The following is a 16,260-nucleotide window of genomic DNA, read 5'->3' as shown; positions in this document are numbered from 1 at the left end:
CCAAACAGCCTCTTACCTTGGTTCCTGCTGGTTCATGACATAAATTGTGGCCCTGGAAGGAACAAATAAGTGTTGGAGCCTCCCGCTAGCTTGACTGCACGCCCCGAAAGGCTCCATAAAGTGTTAGCGCAGAGGCTTGGTGAAGCAATTTAATTTCCTTTCTGCTGGGGGGAGGAAGCCATGCCGTGTGCTGCCATCAGAGCCCTTGGAAGTGTCTTCCTCTGCCAGATATCCTTGTGGGGTTGGGTGCATCTCCTGTCCAAGCTGGCCCACTTCCACCAGCTGCTGTGGGAAGGTGTGAAGAGCTAATACGCTTCCCTTCTCCTGTCCTTCCTACCCTCTGTAGGTTTCATAGTTTCATGGTTAGTAGTGTCAGAAGGGACCAGAGCGGATCATCAAGTCCGATGAGGTTGTCTGATTGCACTCCAGGGCTGGGAGCCCAGTGCTGGCACCCCCTGACCTGAGCCGCAGCAGTTCCCCATGCAGAAACTTTCTTCTTCCCATTGCTGTCATCCACAGGGCTGAGCACACATTGCATGCTTAGTGCATGTGTGGGTCATATCAGACCCCGCAGACAGGTCTAGCTGTGGACAGCACATGGTAGGATATTTTTCTTGTGGAGTTGATTGTACCCGGGGAACTTTCCATGAAGTCCTGTTGACCATTAGTTCTCCTTACCCAGAGTCCTTTTGCCAATAACTTTTTTGTTTTTATTGAGTCCTATTGGCTGAATTCCTCTCCTAAAATGGGAGAAAGCTCCTGGTTCTGGTAACTGCTTCTGCTCTGCATCAGCTTCACCCTTGCAATGACAGCAGCCTCTGCCCTTGCCTCGAGGCACTTGGACCAGGGCTGCCAGGCCCTGCCTTTTCACCCGCAGCCTGTGCTGCAACACCAAAGGACTGAGCCCGTGGTGATGTCTGTGCACGAGAAGCTCTGCTAATTTGGCTCTCACGTGCAATGAGATGGCATAACGAGCTGACAAGCTTCTCTTAGACCTCCAGGAATCTGAGCCCACAGCTCACCAACCCTAGGAAAATTATTAAAACTGCCCAAAATGTTCTGGCTGCTCCCCTTGCTCCTGTTTGCCGCATTGAGCTTTAAGCTTGGTTCAAATCAAGCATCATCGACAGAGCTTGGCCTTTTCAGTGCGTTTGGACTGCTGTGTTAATGGCTGTGATGCTCTTTGAGCATCGGAGGACAACACAGGGATATAAGTATCTCTCGCTGTGCTAAAAAGCTGTGCTAATTCCAACTTTCTTTCCACTCATGCCACATGTGGTATCTGGTGCTGTCTCATCCAAATGCACCTGTCTGCATCACCACATCCCAATGGAGAAGGATCCAGCTCCACCCCCCCAGCTCCTTTTTCTAACCAAATTTCCAGGATCTTGAGTTGTGAAGGAAGCTGATTTTGTATGTAAAACCCCTGTAAAAGGTCACCTGAAGACAGCCTGGCAAACCCTGTGCTCAGACCCATCCGAGGAGGTAGATGGAGGTGGTAATAGCAGCCCTCCCTTGAGGATAGGAGAATTGCTACCACTGCCCCATGAGCAGTGGTTGTTTTGTCACTGGATGTTTGATGATCGCTTGCTTTGGGGTTACTTTTTCAGCTAAGATTAAAATATAGCCAAGTCAGAGACCCCCTCCCACCACAGACACACTTCTTCCCCTCGAGACATTTCAACAGCCAGGGAGGGTGTATCTCCTTCTCCAGAACCTTATTAAGTGCAAAGGGAAATGATCTTTGAGCAACCAGTTGTTGCTCATCTTTCAAAGATGCGTTGGGCTGGCTTAGGCCTTTTTGTGGCAACTCTAGGGCCATTCTCAAGTCATAGCTAACGAGAGCGATACCAATATTAGCCATGTGGGCACCAAACCAACCTACTGGCCAATAAACCTCCCAATAGTCACAGTGGCAAGCTGTCATTCCCCATCCTCAGGACATCTAAGTCATCTATGCTTGCAAAGCACAAACACGTGGAGCAGACAGAATCCAAAGAGAGCTGGTCTTTGAGGAGAAGACTGCCTTCATTGCAGGAGAGAGGTCCGCCTTCATTGCAGGAGAGAGGTCCTCCTGGAAAACTTGGACCTGTGAACGGTCAATCCTGCTGCCAGCGTCTTGGGAAAGCGGTGCCCCAGACGAGAGACACCAGGGAATCATCCATTTCCATTTGCTCTAGGAAATGCCCTGAGGATGCTGCAGCCCTGCTCATTTTGGAAGTAGAATTAGCCCTGGCTGCTGTGCTGCTCTTCATCCCGTGTGTCTGGGTTTCTTCGGGGGTGCCAGAGGTGTTGTTTTGGTATCTTATGCATCTTTTCTACACATGCGCTCTCCCTTCTCCAGCAGCCATCGGGGCTGCACAAGCGCCCACCGTCACATCCTGGCACAGCCCCTTGTTTGACAATAAGGTGTCAGTGGCATCAGGGGAACGGAGGTCTTTGAGGGTTGGTTCTTCAGTGTTAAACACCTTGTGTTAGCCTCCAACCACTTGCAGCCGTGGCCTTCAAAGTTGTGACTGTCCCCGAGACCAAGACTATCTGTTCCTCCCTTGTGTCCGTGTGTGTTGCTCTCCAGCCGCAGGAGGTCTCTGCTGTATTTCAACCATCTTCTGTTTTCTTTTCCAGCAGCTGCAAGTGGTCCCTTTATTCGGCGATATGCAGATAGAACTGGCCAGATACATTAAGACCAGTGCTCACTATGAGGAGAACAAATCCAAGTGAGTGCCTGCCGTAATGTCTCTTGGCTTTTGTGTGTCCTGAGTGGGTAGGGAGTAAGGGCGTGTGCCCAGCTGTCACCCTGTGCAGGGTGTGTGTGCATGTGTGAGCTTGTCCCTGCAAGCATACGAGTGCGTGTGCATATACAGCCAATGGCATGTGTGAATGTGAGCAAGTCATGTTGTGGACTTAATTGCCCGTGGGTATGAAAGCACGCGAGTGTGCGCACAGTCCCGAGTGGCTCTGTGGTTGTGATCGCGTGGTGGGCTGTGAGCCCAGACACATGGATGGGGGTGCTCAGATAAGCACCCATGAGCGTTACGTGGTGCGATGTCTGTGCTTTGGTGCTTGCCTGGGTGAGTGTCAGTACAGGTGCTCACGAGGTGTGTGCGTGCCCACATGGACAAGTGTGTGTAAGTGTGCAAATACAAGTGATGTGGACCTGCTCTGGGCAGATTTTCATCCGCAAGTTTGACCCAGGGTGAAAAATCCCCCAGAGCATGACCGCAGCACCGGCTTCTATCTGTGACCCCGGGGCACCTGTCCATGGGGTTAGTGAGCGTCCTGCCCAGCCGGAGGGTTCACCCTGGACAAGGAAAGGCACACCTGTTGCTCCAGTGCTTTAGATGTGAATTCTGTGGTACTGACAATTCAGTTTTGCCCCAGGGTTTTCCATGCCAAGTGATTCAAAAGTGCAAGGGGGTTGCAAGACGCTAATCTAGAATCTGGACCCAAATCCAAGGTAGCAATCCTGTGTAATGAGATCGAAAGCGTCGGTGGATGTTGCATCCAACCCATGTGAAAAAGTCACAGTTGTCTTCACAGTTCTGCACAACTGTTGATTACTGGTGAAAAGGACTGGAGGGATGAATGTGTATCTCCGAGATAGGTTCGGACACGAGTGCATTGGTGACTTGCCTGCCCTGCCGATCTGAGCTGTGCCTGGCTGAACGGGATAATCCTGCCTCACTCGGGGGGCTGGGCTGGGGGAGCTCACATGGTCCGGTTCAGCCCTGCTTCACTATGGTGCTCTGATATCACTCGGGCTTTCGTGCGCAAAGATTCATCCACGGGACCAAAAGCAGACAAGCAGCATACAGAAGTGCGCTCCCTTTGTGCCTCCACTGTTCTTTGGAGCATCTTTATTTCTGTCTCTTCCCGAAGCTGAGGTTGCTGCTGGCGGTTCTTGCCGTGTGGGTGTGAGCCCTCGGGAAATGAGCTAAACGCTGCAAACTCAGCTCTCCTTTGTCCTCAAGGTTGGCTTGAGATGAGACGATGGAAGCGTAAATCACGGAGATCCTGCTTCGTCCACAGTCGCTACACAGGTCCCTCTTGTCTTGCCTTGCAAGGGGAGTAGCCTCCATACAAATAGCCCCAGGCTAGGAAATGCCATTTAGTGCTTCATCAGCTTGCTTCATATTTGGTTTTCTGCAGTCAGAGCGGAGGCCTGAGCCACCTCTCCGCTGGGAGGAAAGGATGGTCCTTCACTTTCCAACCTCAAATGCACTTTGCACGTCCTCATTCTTCAGACTGGCTGAAACATCGTGATTGTTTTTCCTGGGGAAACATTTTGAAATTTTTTTTTCTTAAAAAAAAAAGTCCTATTTTTTTCAGTCTTTTGGACAATGTTAGGTTTTGAAAAGCGTTTGGGGTAAAACAACGAAAATGTGTTGCTTGATGAAAATCTTAAAGACTTCCAAAATCAAATGGCATGGAGATTTTTAATAAACGATTGCACATAAAAACCGGGGAAGGTCTGCCCACATATAATTTTTTTTTTTTTGGTTAAACCACTGTTGTTCATACTAAAATATTCCCACAACCATTTTCTAACAGCTCTGCTCACTTTGTCCTCTTCAAGACTAGCTGGCTGGTGACTTCTCTGTTTCTCCATCATTTCTAACATGCCTATCACCCCAGCCGCAATGCACTGAATCTCTCTCCCTGCCTTGCTTTACTAACCAGTTTCTTTCCTTAGTCGTTCTCCAGCCAAGGCGCTATGGCACTTTGGCCTTTAAACTGTTTCAGGGGCAATTTTATATATTCCCTGTACTGAGGCTCTTGCTTTCATCCCTTTTCCCCTTCTTACCCTTCCTCTCCCTTCCCTCCTTCCAAGATGCAATTAATTGTTGTCTTCCTTGCATGGCATTTTATTTCTCCCATATGGACTCGATTATATGTGGCAGGCTGGGCTGGCATCGCACTGGGCGTCCTTGCTAGCCTGCCCAAGTCTCTTGGGGGAAGCGCAGGACGCTGAGACGGGTAAGAGTCGGCTGGTGGGATCGTGGGAGACCAGGCGTGACGAGGAATAACGTGGCCGAGTAGGTGACAGGTCTGCAGCGGCTGCAAATGTCTCCATGAGGAGCATCACTGGTACTCGGCCGAATAAGCAGCTGACTCAGGTGCCTCTTCGGCTGGTGAAGGCGCGAGGCCGAGGGAGCACGATGGATCGTACCACTGCCCGTCAGAGGCTCGACGCAATCGTCATGGCAAATAATGCACGAGATTTCTCTGGGCTGAAATGTCTGCACAAAATAGTTGTGGCACAGCTCCGAGGTCAAGTCCCCAGACGGTCGTGCCCAGGAGAAGGGGGTTCATTTGTGACACGGTCTCCATTTAAGTCCTGGCCGGGAGAAGGGGATTCACTCATGATGTGGTTTCAGGTCTCCTTTGCATTTATTATACCACCTTGCACTTATTATTGTGGCAATAGAAAGGGGCTAGTCCGGCCCTCCCTGCGAAGTCCCTGACGCAGCCAGTGGGAGCAGGGGGCTCAGAGCAAACAAGTCGAGCCCTGTAAACCGTTCCCTGCCTTTTTTTCCAGTGCAGGTTTGTTTGTTGGGGTGGGGATATAGTCCAGGTCCAAAAGAGGAGAGGGAGGGAGGCATCTTTTCTGGCTAGTCACTCCCTTTGAGGCTGGCTGGTCTTAATCTGGGAAGGAAAGGAAGGGGTGATGCCGTACAGCTGCACGGCAGCTTAGATAATGGCTGCCCGTCCACAACCGTCTGTCCGGCCCCCCCCCCACAGCCAGTAAGTAAGTACAGCACGCACCTCTGCATTTTGTGAGAGGCTGAATTGAAAAAGAGCTCCACTGATGGCAGGGGTAGAGGAAAACCGTGCCTGGCGCGGTGCAAGCCATCCTCCGGATGGAGAAAGGCCGTATGCCCATGCGTGTGCACGCACACATAGTGCGGTGTCTCGGGCCGGGATGAGGGGCAGGGTGGGTGTCTGCTGAGAAGGCACGTCCCGAAGAGGACATGCTTTAAGGGGGAAGGAAGCAGCAGAGCCGGACAGCCATGTTCAGCCCGCTCAGGAGGCTGCTTTCCTGCCCAGGTGGACCTGCACCCAGAGCAGCATCAGTCCCCAGTACAACATCTGTGAGCAAATGGTCCAGATCCGCGACGACCACATCCGCTTCATCTCGGAGCTCGCTCGCTACAGCAACAGCGAGGTAAGCACCGCCGGGCGCCTCCTTGGAGGGCGCTTGGTGCTTGCACGCCGGCCAGGGAAGAGGCCAGGCCGTGGGGTGGCATACGGTGCCTGTGGGCTGTGAGAGGGGAGAGGGACATAGTGGGGGACGTTGCTCCACGAGTCACATCACCCTCCCCCCCGGGCCGTAACCGTCTCCCCTGGATGGCCTGGGCGCACGGTGAGAGCTGCAGTGTGCTGCAGAGCCATTAAATGATGGCGATTTCTGGTATTTGCTGCACAAGACTCTTCTCTTGCCTCTAAAGCAGAAACTTGAGAAATGTTTTTGATTATTGAAGCACAAAGTCTATGAGCTTGGGGTCTGGGGTAGAGATGAGCGGAGGATTGGTAGCGTGCAGAGGTCCAGGGGGATGAATTGTTGGAGAGCTGAGGAAATGCAGACACATTGACGGAGGTGTTGGGGACCTGCCGGGGACCGGGCTGGAAGGGGAAAGGAGCACAAAACTTCTGTGGTCCCTGTTTGGGGTCTCATAGCACTTAGTGGCTGGTGTGTATCTGTCTTTGCATGTCTTTTAGGGGATCAGTTGTGTTTTTGAATGTTGGCTGGACATAAGAAAGAATTTCTTTACTGTCCGAGCCCCCAAGGTCTGGAACAGTCTGCCAGCGGAGGTGGTTCAAGCACCTACATTGAACACCATCACGAGTAAATTGGATGCTTATCTTGCTGGGATCCTATGACCCCAGCTGACTTCCTGCCCTTTGGGCAGGGGGCTGGACTCGATGATCTCCCGAGGTCCCTTCCAGCCCTAATGTCTATGAAATCTATGAAATCTATTATAACGCAGATTCATTAGTAAAATTACAAAAAAGGATATGTGATTAATGATGTGATGAAACATTCATAATCTAGCACGCATCATGGCCCATGGATGTCAGTGGAGGTGTAGAGGGAGGCTGTCATTCATACCAAAACAAAGCCCCTCTCAGGGCATGGGAAGGAGGTAACAAGGAGAAAATAATAGGGCTTTATTGTGGTTTTGATTTATTGGCTAATGGGAGGCCCCTTCTTCTTGGCATCTGGTAATTGTTCTGCTGCTGCTGGGTCGCTGGCATTTATGACTGAAGCTCTGCTTTCCAGGGTCCCTACGCCTTTTCTGTATTCAATTTAAATGATTGCAAAAGTGCTCAATGAATAAAAAAAGGGGTATCCCAAAGACCTGGATAGTCTTGGAAGTGTCTCGCCAGAGCTTTTGAAGGAGCAGGGACGATAAAAGAGGGGTTGTCTATTTTCTCCAGTTTTGCTGGACAGGGAATAAGTTGAAGCAAGGCCCAGTGATTGAAAAGGGCTATATCCAGCTCCATCTGCACAAATATTTGGCAGTTCCTCTCAGGGAATATATTGCCCATCGTGTTTCTATCTCTGACTATGAAATCATTTGAGCTGCATTTTGGTGGCAAATCAAGAGCCACGAGCTCTCTCGCTCCATGGAGGGCATTTCCGGCCGGGCGGTTTTCTGCGTCCCATGCTGCCCTTGTGTGTTTTGCTCCAGGTGGTCACCGGCTCAGGACTGGACAGCCAGAAATCAGATGAGGAATACAGGGAGCTCTTTGACCTGGCCTTGCGGGGGCTGCAGCTGCTCTCCAAGTGGAGCGCCCATGTCATGGAGGTGGTGAGTACCGCATCCCCCAGCGGACCATCCTCACCAGCTTCTTCCCAAGAGGGCTTGAAATGTTTATGGCCAAGTTCAACCAGAGAAAGGCCACACACAAAAAAAAAAGAGAGAAAATGTACTCAAGGATGTAGTGAAATGTGCCATTTTTTACTGACATGAGGGCAAGCGCACCATCTCAGAAGAGGAAGGTGATGGAGGGTGTTGCTGCATGGAGAATTTTAGGAATAAATCATGGAGGTCAAACGCATGTTAGGGAGGGAAAGTAAATGAATGGCACCGCTTGCAGCCCTCCAGTAAGGTTGTGAGGGGCATGGAGGGGGGATAGCCTCTGGAAGTAGCTCATTCGGTGCTGGGCTGCTGGAGAGCCGTGGAGGGGGTGCGGGAACGTGTCTCTTGGCCCTCTTCCGTCCACACGGCTCTGCTCCTTGTGAGTGACCCCGTTGCCCTGCCCTTGCTCTCTTCTCCCAGTATTCCTGGAAGCTGGTTCATCCCACGGATAAGTTCTGCAACAAGGATTGCCCGGGCACCGCGGAGGAGTATGAGAGAGCCACCCGCTACAACTACACCAGCGAGGAGAAGTTTGCCTTTGTGGAGGTAGGTGCAAACACTGCCTCCAGTGCCTTTAAAGGAAAGGATGATCTCTTAGCTAAGGCAGTCGCTGGTGTATCAGCGTCCAGCTCCCTACCATGCCCCAAGCCCTGCTGGGTGATGTCTTGCAAGTCCTGGAGAGCTACTTTTTGAAAGGTATAATTGCTTTCTGTGGGAGCTGGATGCTCGCGGACATTGGGGATCTCCATCCGGGGACTGGAGGTTTCACCGAAGCGGGGGTTAATACTGCTACTCTGTTCAGGCAGGGGGGGAACTGGTTGTCTGCATTTTCTCAGGTCATTGCCATGATCAAGGGCCTGCAAGTGCTGATGGGCCGGATGGAGAGTGTCTTTAACCAGGCCATCCGAAACACCATCTACGCCGCGCTGCAGGACTTCGCTCAGGTGACGCTGCGCGAGCCGCTCCGGCAGGCCGTCAGGAAGAAGAAGAACGTCCTGATCAGGTCGGGATGTCAGCCTTTGACTGTATCTCAAATGCAGAGATCCAGAATAGCCCTGGGGGTCAGCCTCTCTAACCAGCTGTATACCATCTCCCACGTCGGGCAGGCGCCCGTCAGCAATGCATTCAGAAACAATTGGTACAAAGTGGTTGCCAATGCCCCTGAGACACAGTCAGCATGTCCAGTCCAGCCCGGTCCTCCCAAAGCTGCCTTGTGTGAGCAGCTCATGCCTGTCTGTCTGGCTTTTTCCATCCCTTATGGATGATAAAGGCTGGAAGAACTAGGGTTATTTAGTTTGGAGAAGAAAAGACGGGTGGGGAGGAGGATTTGATAACAGTCTTCAAATACTTGAAGGGTGATAACAAAGAGGATAGAGATGGGCTTTTCTCCATGCCCATTGGGGATGGGACTAACAGCAATGGCCCTTATGTCTATGAAATCTGTACAGTCTAGGAGGTTGAGCAAACCCTTGGCTGGGATGACGGAGGGCTGGACTAGATGGCCTGGTGAGGGCCCTTCCAGCCCTGCGTTCCTATGATCCCACCGCGTGCGTGGCTTCGGGTACTTTCCCCTGCAGTGAAGGTCTGACTCGAGCATTTTGCTGTCCCCCTCCCAGCGTCCTTCAGGCCATTCGGAAGACAATTTGCGACTGGGAGGGAGGCCGCGAGCCCCCGAACGACCCCTGCCTGAGAGGCGAGAAGGACCCCAAAGGCGGATTTGATATTAAGGTCCCGCGGCGAGCAGTAGGGCCGTCGAGCACGCAGGTAGGTCCAGGCTGTCCCATTCTATGGGTGAAGCAGCTCAACCCCAATGTTCTCTTTTTTAGTTCATCTTTGATCCTAAAAAACTCTGTTGTTGCCTTTGTGCATGGTTTGCTTTGCAGTGCTTAGGCTGCCTTTTTAGGGACCTAATGGCTTCAGACTGGGCGCATCTACACATGCAATTAATGCTATTTGGCTTTACTGTGCAGTAAATTTACTACCTGCATGTGCAAGTAGCAAATTTACTGTGCGAGACTAATTTACTGTGCAGTAAGCACCTGTACGTGTAGGTGGTGACACTTTACTGCGCAGTAGATTAGTCTATTGCACAGTAAAGCATCTTGTGTAGACACAGCCACTGATAGTGAAGTCAGCCCACAGACTATTGCTAGGAGCTATGTGGCCCAAAGAGCCTATCATCACTTTGTGATGACTACTTTTTTTTAAGCTGTACATGGTCCGGACCATGCTGGAGTCGCTGATCGCAGACAAAAGTGGCTCAAAGAAGACGCTGCGGAGCAGCCTAGATGGGCCCATCGTGCTGGCCATCGAGGAGTTTCACAAGCAGTCCTTCTTCTTCACACACCTGCTTAACATTAGTGGTGAGGCCACAACCAGGCAGGGGTGAATCCTGCCCTCTTGGGCTGTGTTTCCATACCCCGGTAGCCTCTTGATTAAGGATGATTTTTCCAGCAATGGGTATGGACAGGGGTGGGTGGTGGGGGTCTAGTTAAGGCACTGAACCTGGTTCTTATGAAATGGTGTGGGGAGGTGTCTCTTCTCATCTCTGCCACAGGCTCTCTAGATAGCCTTGGTCAAGTTCCCGAACCAGGTGTCCATTTGTTAAGCAGGGGTAGCAATCCTTCATGTTCTTTGCCACCGAGGGGATGAGATACTGCAACCATTAGGTGCAGTTTAAAAACAGTGTTGGCAGAGAACAGCCTAAACCCTAGTTGAATCAGGCCTCCCATCCCTTGCTGTCGGATTCCCTGGGGCTTTCCTTCCTCGGTAACCTCCCCGTCCTCCCGCTGCGGTGGGGCGGGACGTCCCGTGTGTTTCCAGAAGCCCTGCAGCAGTGCTGCGACCTGTCCCAGCTCTGGTTCCGCGAGTTCTTCCTGGAGCTGACCATGGGCCGCCGCATCCAGTTTCCCATCGAGATGTCCATGCCGTGGATACTCACGGACCACATCCTGGAAACCAAAGAACCCTCCATGATGGAGTAAGCATCTTGGATGTGTCTCCGTTCACTAGCTTTCTGCAGCCCAATAAGGGTTAGCATTTAGATGCAGCTGCGTGATCCTGTAGTGTGTAGTCATGGCAACAAGGGTGTGACCAGTCCTTTTGTACAGCGCCTAGCACAGTGGGGTCCATGATTGAGACTCCCAGGGCATAAGAGTTGTCACCATTTGTTATAAAGTGAATGTTTCCTTATGAAAAGACAAGGAGCAATGGGCTCAGGTTGCAGCAAGGGAAGGTGAGGTTGGATATTAGGAAAGACTTTATCACTGGGAGGGTGGTGAAGCACTGGAGCAAGCTACCCAGAGAGGTGGTGGAGTCTCCATCCTCGGAGGTTGTTAAGACCCGGGTAGACAAAACCCTGGCTGGGATGATAGAGTTGGGGCTGGTCCTGCTTGGAGCAGGAGTTTGGACTAGATGTGACCTCCCGAGGTCCTTGCCAACCCCTGTGCCTTGCTGAGGCAGAGGTCAAGATGTGCCGAGGTACCTTTGTCTAGCTAGAAATGCACAAAAATGTTTTTAAAGCACAGCCGGGAAATCATCTTATGTGGGGAAATCCTTAAAAAGCACAAGGCCAGCTCTTCTTTAGCTATTTCCAGTATGAGAGGGAATATCCATAGGGGATGGAGAGAGAGGATCTGGCAGGAGGGGTCTCCAGCAGTCCTTTTGGGGTTGGGGCGGTGTGTGTGGTCGCATCACCTCTGCTTTTCTTGCCAAGATGAACATCACACTAAATAGTGATTTGTTCTCCTCCCCAGGTACGTCCTCTACCCCTTAGACCTGTACAACGACAGCGCCTATTACGCCTTGACCAAGTTCAAAAAGCAGTTCCTGTATGATGAGATTGAAGCTGAAGTGAGTTCTGGGTGGCTGGATTTACCTGTTTCCTAAGGGCCTGATTCTGCAGTCAGGTCCATCTTTGTGGATCCAAGGAAAGCAGACTATTAAGATCATGGAGAAGAGTCTTAAGAGGGTAGATCTGTCCACGGACAAAGAGGAAGCAAAGGGTATTTTGAGAGTTAAAGTCAACTGGAGATGGAAAGCTTGGCTTTTCAATAATAAGTAATAGGAGAATAAGAGAGAGTGACAGAGGCTCAGTTGTCCTATTTCTTTATGCCATGAGCAGGGCAGGCCAGTTTCCAAGGGATGTGAAATGCAGGTTGTCATGCTTTGGGACTAATAGCCCTGTGCTAAACAGACATAAGCCCACGTTAGACTCTTATTAGATGCCGTTTATGCCACTGTATGAGATGTGTACCTCTCTCTTCCTCAGGTGAACTTGTGTTTTGACCAGTTTGTGTACAAGCTGGCGGATCAGATCTTTGCCTATTACAAAGCCATGGCCGGCAGGTAGGAGAATCCCATTATCACTGATTATTAATCCTTCAGCTTCATGTTTGATATGTTCAGGTACGAATGCAAGGTGCATAGGGGCTGGGGAGCATCCTCAGGGTTCAAGGATGAAAGGAGGCAAGATTCAGGATGGATTACAACACTCGAAAGGATTGAGAGGGGAGAAAGAGAGCTCATCAAACAAATGTGTTGACTATATTTTCCCTTTTCAGTGTCTTATTGGATAAGCGCTTCCGGGCAGAGTGTAAGAATTACGGCGTGATTATTCCTTACCCGCCATCCAACCGCTATGAGACGTTGCTCAAACAGAGACACGTCCAGGTACGATGCACACAGCCAGCCCAGACATTGCAGCGGTCCCTTGGTCTCTAGTGGGATTGAACCAGGCCCTGTTCTGAGCTGAACATGTCAGCGCTTAGCTCCCATTATATTGCTGGGTACCATCAAGATGGGTAACAAGCAGTTTCTTACCAGGAAGAAGTCAACAGGCATCTGAATCAAAACCCTCATTCTGCCATGGTGCATTTGCTGGCTAAGGGAAGGGTGTTTGCAATCCTGATTCACAAACTCCTTTTACACAGAGGTAGCCCAAACAGTGGAGTCTGGATCCAGATCCCAACCTTCTCCATGCTCATTCTGGGGCTCAAGTCTGGGTTCATTTTGGAAGCCTTTTCCCACCCACTGGATGTATCGTCTCCTGGTTTCCAACATCTAAAGTATCTTCTCCTGTTTCCCACAGCTGCTAGGGAGGTCAATTGACCTGAACAGGCTTATTACCCAGCGCATCTCAGCTGCCATGTACAAGTCGTTAGACCAGGCTATCAGCCGCTTTGAGAGTGAGGACCTGACGTCCATCGTGGTAAGACCCTGAGTGTCTGGGAGGGCCGTAGGACCACTGCCAGCGTACATAGTCCCCTGTGGCATGGCAGTCACACAACAGTGCTGTCCTGTTCCTCTGCATCTCCTCTACTGTAGTATCTGCCTAATTGTAGGTATTTGTACAGTAATGGGAGCCCTACAGTCTGGCCCATTCACACATTGGTGGCTGCATTATCCATTAACAATATATAAACTGTGGTGTGGCTGTTAGCAGGGCTTTTTGTGGAGCTCAAACAGTACAGACTTGTGACCTGGGAGAAGAAAGTCCTGAGTTTTATCCCTTCTGAGATGCTGATTGCAGCAGCTTTGTGTATCGGGCTCGAAGCCACGCACACAGGGGCATCAGAGTCAAGCAGTGTAAAATTAAAGTTTCCACCTTGCCATGATCCTGACGTGAGAGCCAGAACGGGCTCAGCGGGGAACAAATTAGTTTCACCACCCGCGGGGGCCCCTTGAGTGAAAGCGCAAGTGATCTTGGCCTTTGAGTTAAATGGATGCCTTTTGCATTTGTCACACTGGGAAGACTGCCTGCATACATGTGTGCGTGTGTACGTGTGTGTGGGTGGTTGTGCATGTGTGTAAAATGCAATCCCTTCCTTGCTGATCGAATGAGACTTTTCTGTGTCCATCCCGATCGCGCATTCAAGTCTTCTGCCCTTGCTGCTTTGCCCGGGGCAGGAACTGGAGTGGCTTTTGGAGATCAATCGCCTGACCCACCGGCTGCTGTGCAAACACATGACTTTGGACAGCTTCGACGCCATGTTTCGGGAGGCCAATCACAATGTCTCCGCGCCATACGGACGCATCACCCTGCACGTCTTCTGGGAGCTGAACTTTGACTTCCTGCCCAACTATTGTTACAACGGATCCACCAACAGGTAAGAGGACACAACCTCTGAGGATGCCCCCGGAAGCCCTAGCCCTAAACCAGGCTTCACTCAGAGGTACCCGTTCCACTTTGGCTTCCTCATGCCCCATGGCAGGAGGGTTTTCATGCCATGTTTTGCAGCGTTGCATCTCTTGGATGGATTAACACCCATTTTCACTGCACTCACCCTGGAAAGAGCCCCCCGAGGTTTGCACGTCACATGACCGACATGCGGTTTACTAGCACCATTTTAACCCATCCCGCAGGTTTGTACGGACGGCAATACCCTTCACCCAGGAGCCGCAGCGGGACAAGCCAGCCAATGTCCAGCCCTATTACCTCTACGGATCAAAGGTCAGTAAAGAACCACATCAGCCATCAAAAGTCAAGGGAAGGACTTTATTAGGCAGAGAGCAATGAGGACGCGGAGATTGTTCACCAGGAGGGAAATAGCGGGCATGCTTCATAAAATGAACAGCAGAAACAAATATAGGAGACGGTGTTGGTTTGCTGAGGCAGAAAAGCCGTGCAAAGGAGAAGGAGCATGGGATTCGTTGCATCTCCACTTTCCCCTCCTCTGTGCATGACTGGCAGGGTGCAAGCAAGCCCACTGCACTGCGACCAAGACCCTGAGCCAGCCCCCTCGAAAGGTGCAGGGTTGAGTGAATGGGGGCTGGGAGAGCTCAGAAAGGGGTGGCAGGAGGGCTGAAAAGCAAGCTCTCCTCCTGGGAAAGATGCTGGGGTACTGGTTTAGTGAGCTGAAAGAGGGAGGGTCTAAATTACTTCCCCAAAGCCTGGACAGCACGGAGGAAGGTGGTATGGGAGATGGATTTTCCCCTTTCAATAAATAAGTATAACAGCTACATGATATAACTGCCTTCCACAATTGCCATTTTCTGTCCCAAAAAGATTCAGCCCCCAGCCATGAAAGGAAAAACCAAGGTGGGTCACATCCGTGTTAGCAGGGGGAGCTGAGGAACAAGCCACTGTGCTTTTGCTCCTCGCTTTCACCCTCACTTCAGCCCATGCTGCGGCAGGATGGCCCTTTTATTGTCGCTGTTCTTGTATGGAAAGAAGTGCCAACGGGAGGCACAGGGACTGTCCCTTGAGTAGCTGGAGCTCCCCAGGAGCACGGTGGTCTTCCAGGAGTTCATCCCTCAGCACAGCAGTCACGGTCCCATCCGCCGGCTCACCCGGTTCGCCCTCTGGGTTGGTGCAGGACGGCTGCGAAGGCTTGCAGCCCCTTGGGGACCAGCACTGCAGGCAGCCATATGCCGAGATGTCCATAAAGCACAGCAGCAAGAGGCTGCTCCCTACCCGCAGCGAGGGGACGGCTGTGTGCCCAGAGCCCCCAAAGGCCAGAGGCTGCCGGTTGAGGGTGCAGACGGGCGTGCAATGGTTGCTGGAGGGAAACGCGTGTTTACATGCGACGCACGTAATGTAGACAGTGGAGGGGTCGAGTCTACGGAGGACGAGGGAGCTCAGGGCATGGGGGACCCGCTCCTCGCGGTGCAAGTTCTGGTGCAAGTCGCCTGCAAAGATGCTGTTCCCATGACGTGGGAATAGCTCTCTGGGCAGGGGACGTTTGTGAACCGAGAGACAGTCGCGCTTGCGTAAGAGATGTTGTGGACCTCCACGTTCATTGCTGAAACGAGAAGCAGGGAAAGACTTTGTCTACTGGTACAGCAAAACCCAGGGGCGTCCGTCACACACTTTCCACTGGTCTGGTAGGGGCTGGCTGGAGATCAGGTCCAGAGAGGCTTCAATAATAACAGCAGTGAGCAATATCCAAAGCCCACTGGAAAGCAGGGAAACAATTTAGTGAAAAAAAAAGTTTTTAAACCCCAAGATTTGTCATCCTAATTTTGGGGAGGAGAAAAGAAAACTTTTGAATGGGGAGGGGGATAAAAATGTTCACAAAAAGTTTTTAAAATGTTCCTCAAAATTAGAAAACAATGCAATAATGTTCTTCCAGCTCAAATCCTCTCCTCAGAGCTCCTCGGCTCATTGGCAATGGTTATTTCTGTTTGGCTTGTTACCATTATAACCTCCCAGAGCCACGAGTGTCAGAAGCAGGTGGATATATTCAGCATCGAGCCCGTAATGCTCTCATTTCTGTTTTGGACACTTGCAAAGCCCCCAGTGCTATTTCACCAGCACAGCCACAGTCTTTAATGTAGTCATCCTCCAACACCCCTAGGCTTTTCATTTAAAGGACCATTTAGCTCGGTTGGTTTGAGCATGGTCTAATCCCACCAAGGTCAATGTGCGATCCCTGGTTGGGCTACATGATCTCTT

General features: G+C 51.3%; 2 protein-coding genes across 7 annotated transcripts in view; one reads left to right on the top strand and one right to left on the bottom strand.

Moving 5' to 3' along the window:
* CYFIP2 (cytoplasmic FMR1 interacting protein 2) overlaps positions 1–16,260 on the top strand; it is a 56,541-nt gene that overhangs the window by 18,819 nt on the left and 21,462 nt on the right. For 4 of the 6 annotated variants that reach the window (XR_016444422.1, XM_090064494.1, XM_090064492.1 and 1 more), the window contains exons 10-23: positions 2,626–2,717; positions 6,049–6,166; positions 7,695–7,814; positions 8,286–8,411; positions 8,702–8,868; positions 9,482–9,629; positions 10,075–10,228; positions 10,689–10,845; positions 11,621–11,717; positions 12,136–12,212; positions 12,428–12,536; positions 12,955–13,074; positions 13,773–13,972; positions 14,229–14,316. Coding sequence is in view for 5 of the 6 variants with exons in the window: in XM_090064494.1 (XP_089920620.1) it covers positions 2,626–2,717; positions 6,049–6,166; positions 7,695–7,814; positions 8,286–8,411; positions 8,702–8,868; positions 9,482–9,629; positions 10,075–10,228; positions 10,689–10,845; positions 11,621–11,717; positions 12,136–12,212; positions 12,428–12,536; positions 12,955–13,074; positions 13,773–13,972; positions 14,229–14,316 (1,773 nt within the window). In the remaining variant the exon portion in view is untranslated. The remainder of the gene's footprint in view (positions 1–2,625; positions 2,718–6,048; positions 6,167–7,694; positions 7,815–8,285; positions 8,412–8,701; positions 8,869–9,481; positions 9,630–10,074; positions 10,229–10,688; positions 10,846–11,620; positions 11,718–12,135; positions 12,213–12,427; positions 12,537–12,954; positions 13,075–13,772; positions 13,973–14,228; positions 14,317–16,260) is intronic. The other 2 variants (XM_090064493.1, XM_090064491.1) reach the window with 1 other exon arrangement.
* On the bottom strand, positions 14,850–15,791 carry FNDC9 (fibronectin type III domain containing 9). The gene is given in 3 exon segments (XM_090020519.1): positions 14,850–15,102; positions 15,104–15,512; positions 15,515–15,791. Coding segments are annotated over 3 exon segments (627 nt in total). The 5' UTR covers positions 15,606–15,791; the 3' UTR covers positions 14,850–14,975.

Source organism: Crocodylus siamensis, chromosome 10 (assembly GCF_052110815.1).
Source record: "Crocodylus siamensis isolate JL-2025a chromosome 10, ASM5211081v1, whole genome shotgun sequence".
In the NCBI taxonomy this organism is placed as follows: domain Eukaryota; kingdom Metazoa; phylum Chordata; order Crocodylia; family Crocodylidae; genus Crocodylus; species Crocodylus siamensis.
The sequence above is the reverse complement of the archived record's forward strand: the minus strand, read 5'-3'. Positions and strand labels throughout refer to the sequence as shown.